Genomic DNA, 18,148 nt, shown 5'->3' with positions numbered 1-18,148 from the left:
GTTATTCTTTTACTAAAAATTATAATTCTTGAAGTATCATTCTTGCTGTGTAATTTCCAATAGTTAAATGATAGCTGTAATTGAGGTAGATTTTATATGCAATCACTGTGGAATAGAAACATTTTTTTCTTAATGTTCTGTCCAGACAGATTGGTTGGATTTAGTTTCTCCTGTTATGCGGAACTCTTCAGGCTTCAAACAGTTCAAGTGAAGAAGGAATTCAGTCTGTGAGCAGATCAGTTTGAGAACTGGAGTTGAAAGGCTCAAGACTTGAGGGAGGGTAAAGGCTCGTCTTTGCTTTGACTTAGATTTATTTTTCATACAATCGTGTGCCCGTGGCTTTCTAGAAATTCTCTAATAAATGCAGTTCAACACCTCAGTAGTTCAGGAAAACGTGTGTTTTTAGGATAGCTGGGACGAAGTAGAAGGATGCATTTCGGTCATTGTGCTTCCTTAAGGAAATTCTTGTAAGTGGAACTGATTTCCCCTTCCAAGCAGCAGCTTATTGATGAACAGAAGCTCTTCTTCCTAATCAAACAGGTACTAAGTACATTAGTAAATAGGGCCTAAAAATGAGAGTCAGCCCATTCAAAAATCATGAACTTCCTTGATGTTTTAAAAATCAAGGTAGAAATTGGGATCAGGGGGCTGTGGGGGAGGTGTGACTCTGCTAATTAGCATTATAGAATGCTTTTGGTAAATATTGCTTACCAGGAACTCTTGAAATAAGCTCTTAACTGGGTGGTGGGTAATTGGGCAGAAGAGAGGGAAATTAACATCAAGGTTTAGTAGTCAGCCTCGCATAGAATAAAGTTAATATTAGTGTTCTGCTAGAGTCTCTGCTAGTACTGCTGATATTTGACTTGAACAGCTTGGAACTGAGAACAAGTACTGAGTTGATTCCATTTCCTTGATGATACAGAGGTAATTACAGTATTATAGACGCAAACTAGGTGTGAAGCATTGGATGAGAGAGATGGTAGAGGTATTAAATGAAATTGAATGTAGGTGAACGTGTGCTGCAGTTGTTTGAGATTGTGCAAGGGAAAGCAGTCCTAGTTTTATGTGTAAAATAACAGACTCTGAAGTCTTCATTATTGCGTAGTGAGATTTAAGAGTCATAGTGAACGTTCTGGGAACAGTCAGGAAAATAAAGTTAAGTGTTAAGTGTTTCCCCTATGAGGACAGGCTGAGGGAGTTGGGTTTGTTCAGCCTGGGGAAGAGAAGGTTGCGGGGTGGCCTCATTGCAGCCTTTCAATGCCTGAAGGGAACTTATTCCCAGGAGGGGAGTAAACTCTTGGAAAGGGCTGATAATAGCAGGACACGGGGAAATGGTTTTAAGTTAAAAGAGGGAAGATTTAGGTTGGATGTTAGGGGGAAGTTCTTCACTAGGAGAGTGGTTAGGCCCTGGAACAGGCTGCCCAAGGAGGTTGTGGATGCCCCGTTCTTGGAGGTGTTCAAGACCAGGTTGGACGGGGCCCTGGGCAACCTGATCTAGTAAAGGTGTATGTTTGGTGGCCCTGCCAGGCAGGGGGGTTGGAACTACATGATCCTTGAGGTCCCTTCCAACCCGGCTCATTCTGTGATTCTGTGAGAGACTGATTTTTGTAGTGGTAAAATGCACAGTGTCATCTTTAGTACAACTTTCTTCCTTGCCTCACCTTGAAGAAAGGTGTAGTAAAGCTGGAAAATGTCCACAGAAGGACAAGGATGAGTAGAGATGTGGAGGGGTGTCTTCAAAGAATGGAGAGCCTCTTCAGCCTCAGGAGACACTGTGAGGGTGGTGTGGAATGGTGAATGTCCTTTTCTGTTCCAAAAGGACTAAATGGTTTCAAATGAGGCTAATAGATGCCAAATGAAACAGTGAAATGCCTCACTGCAGGATGTTGCACTGCTGAAGTTCTGCAGGTCAAGAACAACCAACAGAGCTCATGGATGATAACCTGTGGTGTTTCTACTATTAAACTCCCACCTCTTGCTCATATAGTCTTAAGAGACCATTTGGGATTAGTAAATTCTTGCTTTTTCAAGTGCTAGTGCTGCCAGAGGAAGGACAGTTACAGAGAGACTTCTGGTCTCACCTGCTGTGGCTGCTCATATCTCTATGTGCCACTTGTCAGCTATGCCTCTGTCCTTTTTTACTCTTAACTCAGAAAAGTCTAGGAAGCTCTTATCTCTGACGCTCATATTTAGGTAGCAGAAGACTGCTATCAGGCTGTGCCCCTCCAGTTCTCTTTACAGGTTCTCAGCCTCATGATTTCATGTCCTCCTGCTGTACTCACCGGTATGGAATGGGGAAGGGCCCTGAAAACCCTTAATATTCAAAGCCTTAATATTCAAAATGAGTATGCTGGACTTCTGAGCATAGAGAATAATCATTCCTATTAAGCCTCTGTCCTCAGTTTTGCTAATGCAGCCCAGTATGTGGTTAACTTTCTCTACCTTAGGAGTCTGTTGTTTATTCTGGTCCTGCCTGTGATACATCAGGACCTGTGCATTGTTTTCTTCAGAGGTGGTGCTAGCCACTCTGCAGCCTCTGCTAATACATGGGACTATTCTGTGCAAGGTGCAGAGCTCTGGTTTTTTACTTGATTGAATTACATGAAGCTTTTGTTGCTTTTCTCTTGCTTGTCAGGCATTTTCTTACTATCAGCTTTGCCATCCAGCATTACCGAGCACTTTGTTGTCCTCTGTGAGCCTGTGGATTCTGTCCTGTTACGTGGATCACTGATGAAGGCATTCATATGGGAGCTGATAACGGTCCCTTGGGAGTTGAGTAGTGTAAGTTATCAGGTGGATTGTCAGTCACTGATCATTGCTGTTTGAACCTGGCTGTCCGGTCAGTCCCAAACCCAGGTTATATTCCACTCATTCACCCTGCATCTCCCTAGTCTGCCTACGGAGGAACTGTAAGAGAACACTTCTTCCAGCTTCTCTAGAAGAGACACACTGAATTTGCCCTTCTGTAGTCACTGAAGACTTTGCTTGTTCACCATGATGTTTCAAAGAGGTGGTAGCAGCTTTGCAGTGTCATTTCCTCCTCTCTTAAGGGTACTTACTGTTCTACCCACCCCCCGCCCTGACCAGTTGTTTGGTCCAGGAGCTGGAAGTTTTGGGAGAAGACCTAGCAAGTGAACACAAAGGCAGCATCTACTACTGAAGCTTTGTTACTAGGGCACACTTTCAACTCGATGCTTTTCTTCTTGTTCATTATTCTGCTGATCAGTCTGTAAAGCCTTTGTCACTTAAACTGCTTAATAGTGGAACTGTAGATGAATAAAGTGGAGCACTGGATTTCCAGTTGTGACTCAGCCTGCTTTCTGTGGTGGCTGGATTGGTGTAACACCTCTGCAAAGATCATCCTGCTGTAGTTATTTATTTTCACTGTTATACATGATAGGTTCTGCGTTTGGGTGAAGGTATGTTTGGAAACCTCGATGTCTAATGAATGAGGAGTGACTGTCTGTCATGGAAGCTGTGGATATGCTTAACAGCCAAAGCACTACAACGTTCTCAAGATGTCATTAAGCTGCTTAGTGGAATTCAAGGTGCTAAAAGTGGCCAAGTCCAGTCTGCTTCTCTGACACCCACTGATGTTAAATAACTCTGAGGCAGTGGAGATCTTGAAGCTTTGATCACTGTAATCGTGGAACTTCTGCGAGGGTAAAACTGATACGTGTTTTACTGCACTGCTCTGTGATGCTGAAGACTGAAGATGGTATTTCTGTATGGCATGTGTTTTTTGAAGTCAGTTTTCTTTGAGCCAGTGGAGAAGTTTGGGTTGAGGTGAATATTTATGGGCAGGCTGTTTCTGTTTCTTTGATTTATAGGTAGAGTACTAAATATGTGCATGTAGGTGCATTTAGAAGAAAATTAAAGAATCTCATTTAAACATTGTATACAGGATTGCTTGTTTTGACTTAATGATATTACTCATATTTCTGCATTGATTCTTTTAAAATCTGATAGTAAATGGTTGAGAAATGTATATAGTCTGCTAACCATCCGGATATAATATATGCCAGCATTTAATTCTTGCTGTTTCTCCTTAGTTTCGTTATGCATTTAGAAAATGCCAAGAAAATGGCCTCATTTACTAAATGAATGGCTTCTTGCAAAGTGTAGTTTGATGGAAATTGTATTTAGTACTTAATTTCAAATTCAGCCATTAGTGTATTTAAAGGTATTTCAGGTGGTGTATTAAATCTACTGTTCAACAGTTCCAGCCACTGGTCCTACGTGATTTGAGAATCAATCTAATCAGACTGAAATAATTATTTCTAGCCTTAGTCAGTTCTGCCCTTGTGCCTTATGTACATTCACAGGCTGAAGGCACAGCAGTTAACACTGAAGTTGAGTTCCTAAGGATAAGCTTAAAGCTGTCACTGTGTGTTCTTAGCTCTGTTATTCATCTGAGTGAAAGGAAGAGAGAACAAATTCAACATCTCAGGGTTGTCCTTCCTCCTCTTCTGCTGATTCCAGCTTTAAGACCCAGAAGAGTTCTCTCCTAAGGTTGTCTCCAGAGCTAGAAGTGCTTGTGCTGTCCCAGAACATGCTCTGCCAAAGCTTTCTGGCTTGCTTTGCTCGCGCTGCAGAGTGAAGTAATGGCTGCAGTGAAGAAAACACTCAGATCAGATGATTCAGCTGTCTGCCTCTGTGGTGGTACTTAGCACCTAGAAGCAGTTTGTGTGCAGAAGGCTCTGGTCAAGTGGACTGTCCTTAACACTTAAGTAGGAAAATGTGGATCTTGGAAATAATTCTTACTGTGGTTGTTATCCATTGTGTAGGTTGTTTTTACCTTTGATCTTTGGAGGAGTTGGAGTGAAGTTGGACATGTTTTAGTGCATGCGTCTCTTGGATGGTGCATCTGCAGCTGTGAAAGCTGATGAGGAAAAGATGCAGAACTGATTTAGTGACACTAAATTCATCCGTGCTGCTTGCAAATGTTGGTCCTTTTTGCCCTCCTGTGTTCTTGTGGTGCAAGGCAACTGTACTGTGTTGTGAGTAGAACAAGTTGGTGTTGAGCTTTATTTCAAACTGTTTAATGTTTAGCAGTGTCTTCCTCTTTATTTTCCCTTAAAGCAGTGATTTTTAAATCAGGCTGAGCTCTATAAGCCAGTTGCTCTGATGAGGGATAGCAGTTTTCATCCAGTGTTATTGCTCTTGTATGCTGCAAAGAAACTAAGGAAGAGGGAGCTGAAGGGTATGGCTTTCAGACTGGTATTTTCAGTATTTAACGAAACTACTATTGATAGTCAGAGGTACCTCAAATCAGTACTAACTTCTGCAAGTGCTCACTGAAGCATCTCTCCAGTGTGGTGTGGAAAACTGATGGGCAAAATGCTTGCAGAAATTAAACCCAGTAAATACAGGTAACTGAAGAAATTGTATTTTTCAATTAATAGTAAGAACTGGGGGGTGGAAGGAAGGTACTGTCGTTGTCTGGCATTGAGCTGTGGAGCTGGAAACAAGCTTTGATATCACAGAATCACAGAATTACCCTGGTTGGAAGGGACCTCAAGGATCATGTAGTTCCAACCCCCCTGCCTAGCAGGGCCACCAAACATACACATAACTATGTGTACTATGATACTATGAAGCATGTTCAAAACTGTGTGTCCCTATGCACTGCATGGTATCTGCAGAGGGGCTCTCAATCTATGGATTTATTTATGTGGAAGTCAAAAAGGAAGGTGAGGGCTTCAGACAGATCCTGGTGTAGACAAGCAGGTATTAACAAGCCTGTTGTGATGTTTAATTTCACATAGTTTCAATTTGGGGGGGTTGTGCTGCTGGGTGTTTTGTTGCATGTTTTTTTTAGGGCTGTTACAGGGGAAATAGTGTTTTATAGTGGTACTTCCCATGGTAAAGGTTTGTTCTGTCTTTTGGGTCTTTGAGGTGACAAAAAAACACTGCATTGATCACTTCAGTGTTTCTGAGAGGGAAGAGGAGCCCTGTCATACCTTATCAGGATGTTGTAACACTTCCATGGCAAACAAGAGCCACCTGTTGTAGGTCATGTGAAGTCTTAGGAAACTCATCTTCCTTATGCTGAGCCTGAGCTGTTTCTCAGTGTGTTTCTAACTGTGAATTGCAGTGGTTGTGCTGTGTCATTGTTCCCTAGAGCCTGGGAAGAGATGGACCCTGGGGATACTTTCTTTGCAGGCAGATGATTAGAAGGAAGAAAATGGGCGCAGGCTTGATGAAATGTGATTAGCAATGATGAAACTTGAGGGATTTGTAATCAAACACATACATGATATGTACCAAACAGAACTCTGATTTGCGTTTCCTGTTTTACTTTCAGTCACAAGTCTGGTGGTTAGCTGAGCTATGCCTTTCATCAGTGAAAAAGCAATCAGGATTATAGTAATGACCCAATGGGACTCATGGACTTCAAGATAAGATACAGAGGAGTTGTGCGTGCAGCAGTGGAATGTTTAGTTCTAGAGTTCGTGTTGCCATTGGAGCTCTGAAGTAACAGAACAGTTCTAACAGAACTTTGTCTGAGTTGCTTGTGCTCACTGCAGTGGGAGCATCGTGATGGGAACTGCTCAACACTGTTCTGTCCAGTTCTTTTAGTACCATAAAATTTGACCAGGCTGTATGCTACTCTTATACGTGCTTTTAACTGCCATCAGCAGCAGTTTTGAAGTGGCTGTTTTGTAAAGGTGTAGGACAAATAAAGAGGACAAGAGACCTCCAAGAACAGTTAGTCTTCAAACCAAGGTATGGAATTTGAGAGTAATTGACTGAACTCAGTCATACGGGGTAGGCTTTTCCAGTGAAGGGAAACGTAGCTGCATGAAGTTCCCCTTAGCATTATAGTCATATAGGAGCTAGTTTTGAAAGTAGTCTTAAGTAGTTTTCTGTGCTCAGAAGCAACTAGGATACCTATTGCATTTCCTGAGTAACTATTGATGTACCATCTGTAACCGTTTCAGGAGTCAATATGCAGAACACATGGTTTTTTAGAATGTGATTTGCTGTTAATTTGTAAACTCCTGCTAGAAAGAAATAATGCATCAAAATCCTGTTCTGAAGGGTGATCTCCTTTTGGTGGTTTGGTTGTAGCTTTCCCCTTTAACACACATTTCTTTGCTTTCTGTTTTCATCGGTGCTTGCTACAGTCAAGGCAGAACAAGTGACACAGGTATCAGAAAATCTCCAAGCTTATTTCCTGTCACTGTTTTTTGTGATCTTTGAAGTGTGTTAGCATCGTGCTGAGAGTTTAAATAAGGGCTTTGAAATGAGAACTCAGTTCATTAACCAAACTTGTCATGTCCTGGAACCTGGGTATTCTCCTGACTGCATCACATCAGTGGGCTCTCTAAGCTCTAGAAGACCTGACTTTTTTTTAAGTACAGAAATCCTAGTGACCTGGTATTTCTCATGCAGGTGCCATATGAAACACTGAACAAACGGTTTCGAGCTGCGCAGAAAAACATTGATCGAGAGACAAGTCACGTTACGATGGTTGTGGCAGAGCTGGAGAAGACGCTGAGCAGTTGTCCTGCTGTGGATTCAGTTGTTAGTCTCTTAGATGGCGTAGTTGAAAAACTCAGTGTGCTGAAACGAAAGGTAAGTGGTGTTTTACCTCATTACTGTTCTGTCTTTGCGAAGTTTATCAAGTGTTTTTCTGCAGTGCTGTCTGCTTTGATTTGCTCCTCAAGGTATGCACTGTAAGCAAAGAACATAGAGTACACAGTGAAACCTCAGAATGTACTGAACCTTGCTGCACTGCGCTTATGGACTGTCACACTGTTCATAACTGAATAGAAGGAAAAATGGAGAATTAAAATTAATGTACTTATAGTCTTGAAAACCAATTTTTCTGCATACAGAAAGGGAACAGCAGAAGAATGAATTTTTGCATAAATTCTTGCTCATTTAATGGAACGATTAGTGCAGTTGCTTTCATTTATTACTTGAGGATAATCAAGTATCAAAGGATTCCAGACTCAAAGGAGTCTGGAAAATGCACAAACCCCAGTGGAGATGGTTGTACACAGTGCTGAGGATTCATAGCAGAGGGAAGTGAGAATTGTTCTGGATTGGTGATTTGAATACTTCTTGTAGACAGTGAACCAGAAGGTTGGGAAGTTCCTTGGGACTATTGCTGGAAGCATTTTAAACCAAGTTCAGCAAAGTAACTTACTTCCAGCTGCTAAACTAGAATGTTTGTCTGAAATGCATCCATTTTGTGCTTATACTGCATGTTTGTGAAAAGAATGAGTTATAAACATATGTAGAACAGCGCATCTGTGTTTTGGGTGAGAATATTACTCATCCTGAAATTCATCAGAAAAATTACTTGTCATATATATTGCAGAAGAATGAAAATAGCTCTCTTGCCTGGCATTAGAGCGGTACTACTCCAAAAAATAAACAAAACAAATGGTTACGAAGGCATTTCATTAAAACCTAAATGAAGTAATGAACAGATACAGATCTCGAGACTATTAAGTGAAGCATCAAAATACTTTGGAGGTTTGTAATGTGAAAACAACGCTGTCATGTGCTGATTTGGAGTTTTCTACTTGAGCAGGTTATTTAGGCATTTAAATAGCTGATCTGCAAAACCCTTCTTAAATCTGATTTTTGTGTTTTCATCTTTGGTTTGTGGGACTTGAAGAGGCTTTATAAGAAATTTCACTTGTTGCATACAGAGAGAATTACGGTTTGTAGAAGAGGTGTTAGATTTTTGCTTGTAGGTGTGTAGTAATGATATGGAGGAGTAAGTTATTTACTTGTTAAATCTGCTGACTTTGGGAGTGCGTCTGTAGGCACTGTTGAATGCTTTGGGTCTAAGGCTTCAAGGTAATTGCTCATTTGTTCTTAACTGCTTGGAGAGACTGTGGGAAATGTTGCATCTTCTTGGGAAGGACAATGGGCAAAAAATAAATGGCTGTTTAACCAACAGTGAGTTTTCTGAACTAAAGATCCTGCTTTGCTGAAGGCTCCAGCTGCCTTCTCTGTAATCTCTGCCGGGAGCAAAAATGATTGTTTTCTTTAGGGCCTTTGGATGCAAGTGGGATCTCTGCTTCCTCCTGTGTTTAGACAAGGATCTGCTGAGGTGGCTATAACAAAACTAGATGGATCCTTTATTTAACACCTTCCTCGCTCTTAAAAAGGAGCTTTTCAGTACAGTGGGTTTATGGGTTTTGAAAATGATCCTGGTGAAGCTCAGGCCTTTGTTTTTTCTCTTGTATCCTTTTTTAATATGCTTGTTCCTTTGAGTTTTATTAATGTCCAGCATGGCAAGTCCAGATAGACTTGCTTAGGAGAGTTTTAAAGATTATCTGTAGTGTTTGTCTGCATTAGAAGGATCAAAAGAAGCCAAAACAGCAAGAGCTGTATAAATCCAGGTACAAAACCTTATAAAGTGAGCCCTTTGGAATGTGAACAGGGTTCATCCTTTGTGCCTGGTTGCTTTGAATTCTCCTTGTTGTATTCAGAATAATTCTTGTGGTTGTCTTCACATCTGATAATGCTGCAGACTTTTGAGAAGTGAAAGTATGTTTTGGTTTGAGTTTGTTTGCTTGCTGAAAAGGGGGGAAATAGAAACAAACACAACTCTCTAACGTAAATGAAATACTAATTTCCAGACTATATGTTGACAAATAAAGCTGAATTTAGTAATATTAATTTCTGCAAGCTGGGTTATTGTTGTGAATTATGGCAAGACATTTTGTATAGTGGCTGGTATTTTAGATGCTTGAGTGGAAGCTTGTAGATGAACATGCATTATAAAAGTGATTAGAATCAACTTGTGCTTCTGCAGCTGAAGGTGTCATCTGGGGATGATATTGTAGCCTGGGTACATTACTTGAGTACTCAGAAGGGAACCATGCCGGAGTGCAGCATGATGTAGGCTGCCTAAAGTTACCCAAGTTTTTGGTCTGTGCCTGGATTATAACGCTTCATGGTATTTCCTGTTCCTGTAGCCGTGCAGGTACTCCAACACAAAGCCAGCAAGCTTAAATTACCACAAGTAAAGTAGCTCAGCTTGAAACTGCATTGCTGGTGAGATATCACAGACGGGAAAGGTAGTAAGCTTCAATCTCCTGGCTTGCTTTTACCTCAGCAAGCATATAAAAGTACTGCAAGTGTTCTTGTGTTCTGTTGACAACTGTGGGCCATGTCTGACATGTGCTGTATATGGAGTCAGCGAGTTTTAAATTACAAATACAACTGTAGTAAAATTGCCTGGTAAAACCTGAAGCATAAGTAGTCGACCATTTCAAGGCTGAATCAGAACAAGTTTGACCACAGTATTTGGTGGTTTTAGCAATGAAGTTATGGGAATGGTGCTGTGTCTTTTGCACTAGGCATGCCAATATGAGAGTTTAAGTGTTAGAGTAGAATGATTTCACTTGAAAGGGGCATAAATAGAACAAGTCCATCTGTTGTTCTTCTTCTTCCAGATACATTTGTTTTTCCTATGTAAGGCCCCTAACAGTAGAGATGTGCTTCCAGAGTGGTAGAAGTAAAATCATACCACATTGATAATGCTAATAACATTGGAGAAATTCCTCTAAGACCCTTGGGTTGAAGTTGCTAAAACACCAGATGTTTGTCTAGCTTTCATTAATGTAGGAGCTGGTTAAAAAGGCTCCAATACATTAGAAATTATGTGGGTTTACTCTATAGCACTCCTTAGAACTAATTCAGTGGTACAGCTGCTTGAGGAAGAAGCTGTGCATACGTTGGAGGTGGAAATTCATAAGTTACAGATGACTGTGAGTCTCCATGAGGGTCTTTGCAGGGTATTAGATAACTTTATGGCAGAACTGATTTTGCTTTTTTCTTACTAGCTGAATGTTAAGCAGGAGGGGAAAGAAAAGATCAAATGTGCATGTGTTAATATGTAACTTATGTCAAAAGTGTTTGTTAATAATATGCCAGTGTCTAAAAAGTGGACGAACAATGCTGAAACTGATGTGCTACCGTGAGAGTTGTCTTTCTAAATGAAATGTTATCAAAGGTAACTACGTAAAGAGTAACTCAAAGAATGCTTACAAACAATCCCTATTTTATTTTTTAAAAGCCAATTGAAAATTGTATAGCCCTGACTTGTCCCTGTTCACTTCTGCTTTTTAGGCAGTTGAGTCGATCCAGGCTGAAGATGAGAGTGCAAAACTCTGCAAACGTAGGATTGAACACCTGAAAGAACACAGTAGTGACCAACCAGCTGCTGCAAACATGTGGAAGAAGAAACGTATGGACCGTATGATGGTGGAACACCTCCTGCGCTGTGGCTACTACAACACAGCTGTAAAACTAGCAAGACAAAGTGGTATTGAGGTTGGTACTGTACACTATAAAATGGCTCTAAAGAGGAAACTAAAAAATACAAACAAGCTGCTTCAGTTCTATAGCAGCTTTTTCATGAGCTAGTGCCTTTGTTATTATTGTTCATTTCTGTTCTGTAGAAATGCCAACAGTTCATACTGTTGGCATTTCTAGGGCTGAGAATGGTCTCCTTGCTTAGAAATACGATTTCTGTGAAGTATTTAATAAGCTGAAATTGAAGGCAGAACTTTTAGGCACAAATGAAATGCTTCTAGATAAACTCTCTGACTTCAAAGTTAAGGTGTGTGTGTGCTTGTTTCCAAGTGTTATGCTGAGATTCTTGACCCGGGCCTTCAGGCTGCTGATCAAGCATTTGGTGGAGCCTCCCATTTGTCTTTAAATGACTTGTGTAGGTGATTGGGCAGGGTTGCATATGCTGATTGTGGGAACAACTGTTGTATTGTATCCTAATACCTAATGCATGCTGACTTGCACTTTAGAAAATAAATTGTCATATGATTGAGGTATATTAGTAGCCTGTATGTAGTTAGCACAGAGTTTTATGCAGTGCTCCTAATTTCCCCATTTAAAATTGTGTGGCTGTCATTTTCCTTTTCATTTGGTATCTGGATGGTTCTGCTTCTATCTCATAAATCTTAAGTGTTTGGAATATGTTATTTCATAATAGTCAAGATTTCACATATGTTGGCATAGCTTCTTTATGCTGTGATCTGCACTGCTGTCCTCTCATTACCACGTAGATGTTATTAAAACTGTTTTCAACGAATTGCTGTTCCTTTAAAATCTTGTTTTGCTAAACTTTAGGTCACATTCACTATTTGCTCCTCAGTGATTCTTGATTTTTAAGTTCTTTTGATGTTCTTAATACCAGAAGGTATATAGTTCATCTTGAAGTTGTCTGCAGTGATAGTTGCAGAGTTAAGTGGTATTGTGAGGTGTGTACTTTGCTTCTCCTATGTGATGTAGCTGAGCATCTCAGTGAGCCAGCTGAGGTGAAGAGATTTTAGTTACTGATGTCGAATTAGGACATATGGGCCTGTTGTTCCTGGGCTTACCAGTCTCATCCTGCTTAGCCTGCACTGATAGTGGTAAATACCAATGAGGAAACAAAAAGAGGTTGAAGGGAAGGAAGAGGGGAAGAAATGGGTTACTAACTGTTAATGGGAAATAATTTTGCTCTTACTTGCTGACAGATTTGCTGCACTCAATCATTAAAGCTGGGCAAGACAGTTGTTCTATTCAGGGATACTGTAATTGCAGCTGAATGGTTAGCAGCACCTCTGGCAAAGCATACTTTGAAGGGGAAAGATACACTTGAATAAGTAATCATAGAATCATAGAATGGTTTGAGTTGGAAGGGACCTGTAAGGTCATTTAGTTCCAGTTTCCTATATAGGCTGGGACTCTTCACATCAGACCAGGTTGCCAAAGCCTCCTTCAGACTGGTTTTGAATGCTTCCAGAGCTGGGGCATTCACAAACTCTATGTACTGAGGTTGTGAATGTTCAGCTTTGGTTTAGGCATGGACATGGAAGTTAGTTACAGTAGATTACAAGGCAGTGGTATGAGACATTGCACTTGTGAAGCCTCTCAGCTTTTTACTCTACTGAACAGAAGCTTTTGTTTTTGTTTATTTTCAAATAATCTCACTTAACTTCTGCCTCCAAGCTGAAGTATTTTTATTTACATAATATCCAAGTGTAATGGAACTTAGTTGCACATGTAGTGAGACTATTTCTTCCAGCTTGCTAAAACTATGTACCCTCAGTACCTCAACATTGTCTTTATCTTTTACAGTAGAGTAGATGGCTTTTGCAACAGTAGGATAATGAGACTTGATAGTTGCACAGAATTTGTGGTGTTATGAGTTCAGTAACCGACTGCTTTCCTGCTCTTTATTCCTCTCTTGCTGGAAGATATGGGCGTTGAATCATTCTCTAATGCTTAGTAATGCAACTCTGCTCTGGGGGATTACAAAATATCATGATATTTTTCTCTCATCCCCTGTAATCTTTCTGTTTACTGTAGTCTCAACTGTAATTGTGATAAATGTCTCTACCACTGCAGGGTTCAGGATCACATTTTCTGCTGTAAATCTGGTTATGTCTATTACCTGTATTTTTGACATACCAAGACAATATTGTTACTGCTCAGTAGGAATTACACTCTAAGTAGGAATCTGGACAAAGGCCTGCAATACCTGTGTGATTGAGAGCAGCTCCTATTTTCATTGTTTTTTTGTTTTTTTGGTTTTTTTTTAATTTAGCTTTTATGCTTCTCTCCTTTTCTTTTTCCCATGTCTGGGAGGCAACTTTGCCTCAAATCCTGAGCTGTTAAAAGAACCTGCTCTTTATTAATTTTTAGCAGCAGCTAGGATCAAAGAACCGTGATTGCTATGCCCTTACATTCGGCTTAAGGCCAGTCATGAGTGCATTAGAACAGAAGGCTGGGTCTAGTACTGCTCAGTGTCATCTGTTGTGAGATAGATGATGGGACAGTGTCCTTAGAAAGTCTGCAGGTGGTGAACATTGCCAGCAAGTGGAGGACTGATCCATCCCCACTACTCAGCACTCCTTAGACTTGCCTGCTGTTCTTCATCTGTTTCTGGGCTCCCCAGCAGCCATATTGGGGAATGAAGTCTCTCTATTCTTGGAGATGTTTAAAACCCGACTGGACTGACATGGTTGTAAGTAACCTGTTCTACTCAACCCTGCTTTGAGCAAAGGGGCTGGACTGAATTTTGAGTATTACCAACCCTAACTATTATGATTTGTTTTTGTGGTTGCAGACCAAATGGCAAAACATGGTATTTGCTGTTGGTTAAAAGGCTGAGCTTTTTCCATTTCAGTTGCACTTTGGGGATCCTAGGTTAAGTACTTTTCAATAGTTGCTAGACCAGTCTTGGGAACAAGTTTCAGCCTGTGTGTTTAAAGTTCATTATGTGGTTTCTGAATGCCAAGAGACCTGCAGAGCTGCTATGGTACCTCATGGGTGGAAGCAGCTTAGAAGTCTATTCTGCCTCGGTGGCCAAAAGCCATTAAATCATTCATATGTTTGCCAGTAGTACATAGCAGACAGTTTGCTTGCGGATTGACTTACTGTAGTGTCCAATTTTAATAATTATTGATGGGCTGAGGCAAATTCTAGTCTGCTTACTAAATTAAGGATCTTAATAGGAATTAGGTTCTTGAATTCATGTCATGGAAGATAAGCACTTAAAAGCTGTGGTTATAAACTAGGAGGCAAATGGCTATAAAAGTGCTGATGTGAAAATAATGTGAAAGTTTAAATGGCAGAATTAACTTAGCTCGACTTAGAAAAGTTTTAGTGCTCAGCTTATATAAGACACAAGGTTATAAAGCATAATACAGGGGGTAAAGCTACTGCCGCGTAGTCTGTATGGCATGTCTTGAAGGAACAGCAGTACTGCTTGGGAATGTGTATCAAAATGTGAGTCATGTTAAAATAGGAGCTGACAGTCAAGGACAGAAATGTCATGACGGTGCCAAAGTAAATGCAGGGGGGAGAGGATTCTGTTGCACTTGTTTTTTCTTGATGTTTTCAGACTCCCTAATGATGTGAAAAATGGTTTGGATTGAAGTAATAAACTGGATGTTAAAGGTGGGCTTTTTTATTGCATATAAATGAAGCTCATCAGTATCAGCTTGGTACACTTGATGATTTTATTGTGACTCCATTGTGACCTTGCAGGGCAACACCAACAAAAAAAAGAGTATTTTCATGTACATATTCATGTATTCAGCTATAGCTGGCAGAACTGTCTCTAAGCTTAGTTTTGCCTTTCCATGTTCTGCTGTGTTAAATGCTGTTACAGTTCTGTGCCACTGGCTGATCAGCAAATCTGATTCTGGAGGTGCAGTGTCTTAGTAGGAAGTCAGTTGCTGTTGTAGATAAGCTTTTTGTGGTTTACCTCTGTTTGTTTGTTGTTTGTTGGAGGGTTGTTTTATAAACTCGGAGCTTTTTCTAGCCCCTTTATAATAAGCTAGGAAGGAAAAAGCTTCCTTATGTTCTGCTTAATATGAAATAATAGCAATTTTGCCAATATTGTGAGGAACAGATTCTGAAGTTGTCACTCTATGCTGTAAATACTCTTTCTATGCTTAGTTTACTATAGCATGGTAAATATTCCTACCTTTCTGCATGTGTTTTGCAAGGTGTGCTGTTGCTTTTTCTGATATAGATGCTTTAAACATATACCGTGTTTTAGGTCAGGGAGCAAATATATCAAAGACCTTGACACTGAGAAGCAGAAGAGCTGCTGCACCCTATGGTGTGTGTTGGAGGAGCACTGGCAGTGAAGTTCCAGATGTTAAGAGAGCACTTAAGTTGAAATAAACCATTTTTTTTTAAACCATTAAGAAAAGTTAACTTGACCTTGCTTTGTAGGTTATGCATGCCAATCAGTTTTGCAAATTAACAGTCTTAGATCAGTGATTAAGTAGATACATGATCCTTCCAAGATGTTAGCTAAACATTACTGTTAACGCCAGTTTGCTTTCTGCTTTTGAGAATTGTTGGAAGAAGATAAATTCTATCACTGACTTCTAAGTTTTGTGACAGTTGTAAGCATTGGCCTGTGTTAGAAGGGCTTCTCGACTCTTCAAACAGTGCTACACCAGCTAAGAGCTGTTGTAAAGAAAATCATTCTCTTGGAGTGGGAATTTGGATCGTAGGTTGTTTTTTCTTTGTCAGTGTGTTCTTTCTCAAGCAGAACTTTTAAGTTTTTGGTCACTGTTTGTCCCTGTACAATACTAAAGCAGAGCAGACACTGGAAAAGCCATTCTGGAAGTACTTTGTTATCTTTGAAACTGGTGCAGCAAATATTCCTTTCACTTACAATCAAAATGTAATTCAAAAAATGCAGCAGTCACTGCCTCAGTAAGTTGTTCTGCTGTTCTCCCTTTTGTGTGTGTGTGTATATAAAATTTGATCCATTTTTTCCTCCTTCCTGTTGCATAGACACGGCTTCAGCTTTAATTATTTGGAAATAACTTAGGACAGATTAATTAACTCTGAATATTTGGAAAGATGCCTGCAGCAAACTCAGGTGTTCCATCATCTAATTTGGTTATGGGGAGTCATGAAATCTTATTTTGATGACCTTTAGAATAAGAGAGACTTATATTTCTCTAGACAAGCTACATGGCTTTTGACCAAGCACTGCTCTCTTCATTAAATAGCCAAAATCACGTTACCCATGCCTTCAAGTTAAAGATTCTCTCATTGCTTTATTAAAGAAAAAATCCTCACAACTCTAAAATGGGTCTTTGAATTGAGACTTGGGATGGCAGCTGGATGATTTCTGTTATGGAGCAAAACCTGATGGCAGATCAGCATCTTGTGAAATCACCCTTTTCCTGAGTAACTTCATCTTCCTGCTCATTAAGGAGTCTGGGCCCCAAAAGCCTGAAATGGTTATTTCCACTGAATTTGTACAACTAAAGGAAGAAGTAGGAGTGAAATCTCAATCTAAATGCTGTATAACACTGATACAGTGTTCTTGGAACTTTCTACTGCAGCAGGAGGAGGATCAGTAATATGATTGCTTCAGCAAGAAATAAATACAAGTGCTTATAAAAACATGCTTGCATGAATAGGCCACGTGATGTTAAAGCTGAAAGCTGAACCGATGCTTCCTGTAACTCACAACACTGTGTGCTTAGAAATCTTGAAAGATGGCAAACACCTGAGTCTATATTCATCTGAAGTTTATATTCATAACACTTCTGTTTTAAATAGGTAAATATAAATGAGTGATGTACTTGCAATGTAGCCTTTGCCTCACTGTTACACAGAATATGGGCCAGTTGACTTTCTAATTGCAGGCTGAATGGCAAAAGCTAGTTTGCTTGAAGCCATCTGTTGTGTCCTTCCCCTGTGGTTCTCATGCTGGAGAGGTTGGAGAAGGCTGCCTGGAAAGGAGCTGCTGAACTGGCCAGGCCATTACCTTGAAGTGTTAAGCTGTGTGCTGGCAACAGGAGCTCCTGTCAATGTTCCCAGTGTAGGCATGGCAACTTCCAGTAGATTGATATAATGAACATCTGAGCGTGTTCATCTGAATTTCCAGGTGCTTTAATTCCTGAACAGCCATACATCTGCAGCTTGTCTCAAGCATCTTTGGGAGTTACAATTGTGTAAACATGTAATAGTCAAGATCAATCTAGGATAACAAACTTTCTCATTACAGATCATTTGACACTTCAAAGCCAACAACACGAAGCACGCTGTGATGCTGAGGCTGTGTTTCCAGGATTACCTGGTTGTAAATAATATATCTAAAAGATGTTTTATTTCAAAGCCTTTCAGAGTAAGGCTTGCAAAATGTCCTATTAAAAATGTACTGTCATTCAAGATTCTTGGAGTGAAATACTACCTAATGGTAGGATGGAGTTCTCGAGTAGGGACTGTCTAGATGTGTTAGGTTTGCTTTCATTTACACCTCTGATATTTTTCTTATACGTTCTTCCTACCAGACATTCCTTCACAATGTAAATGTTGCTTTACGTGCTGTGCTTTCTCCTGTTACTAGTCTGGGTGACGGGAGTTCATTTCTGTCCATACCGTTAGGGTGGACTGTTCCTGCTTGGGTTTAATAGGAGAGTGGTTAGGCCCTGGAACAGGCTGCCCAGGGAGGCTGTGGATGCCCCGTCCTTGGGGTGTTCAAGACCAGGTTGGACGGGGCCCTGGGCAACCTGATGTAGTAAAGGTGTATGTTTGGTGGCCCTGCCAGGCAGGGGGGTTGGAACTACATGATCCTTGAGGTCCCTTCCAACCCGGCTCATTCTGTGATTCTGTGGGTGATGGCAGCAGT

The 18,148-nt window shown here is 40.4% G+C and overlaps 1 protein-coding gene across 6 annotated transcripts in view; it reads left to right on the top strand.

Annotated features, from left to right (window-relative positions):
• MAEA (macrophage erythroblast attacher) overlaps nucleotides 1-18,148 on the top strand; it is a 44,982-nt gene that overhangs the window by 8,495 nt on the left and 18,339 nt on the right. For 5 of the 6 annotated variants that reach the window (XM_015862576.2, XM_015862572.2, XM_015862571.1 and 2 more), the window contains 2 exons: nucleotides 7,399-7,581; nucleotides 11,104-11,307. In XM_015862576.2, the coding sequence (XP_015718062.1) occupies nucleotides 7,474-7,581; nucleotides 11,104-11,307 (312 nt within the window). In that variant the 5' untranslated portion in view covers nucleotides 7,399-7,473. Of the gene's footprint in view, nucleotides 1-6,508; nucleotides 6,730-7,398; nucleotides 7,582-11,103; nucleotides 11,308-18,148 lie in introns of those variants that run through there. The other variant, XM_015862574.2, reaches the window with a different exon arrangement.

The sequence above is a fragment of the Coturnix japonica genome, chromosome 4 (assembly GCF_001577835.2).
Source record: "Coturnix japonica isolate 7356 chromosome 4, Coturnix japonica 2.1, whole genome shotgun sequence".
In the NCBI taxonomy this organism is placed as follows: domain Eukaryota; kingdom Metazoa; phylum Chordata; class Aves; order Galliformes; family Phasianidae; genus Coturnix; species Coturnix japonica.
Note: the sequence above shows the minus strand (reverse complement) of the source record. Positions and strands in the feature narration are given on the sequence as shown.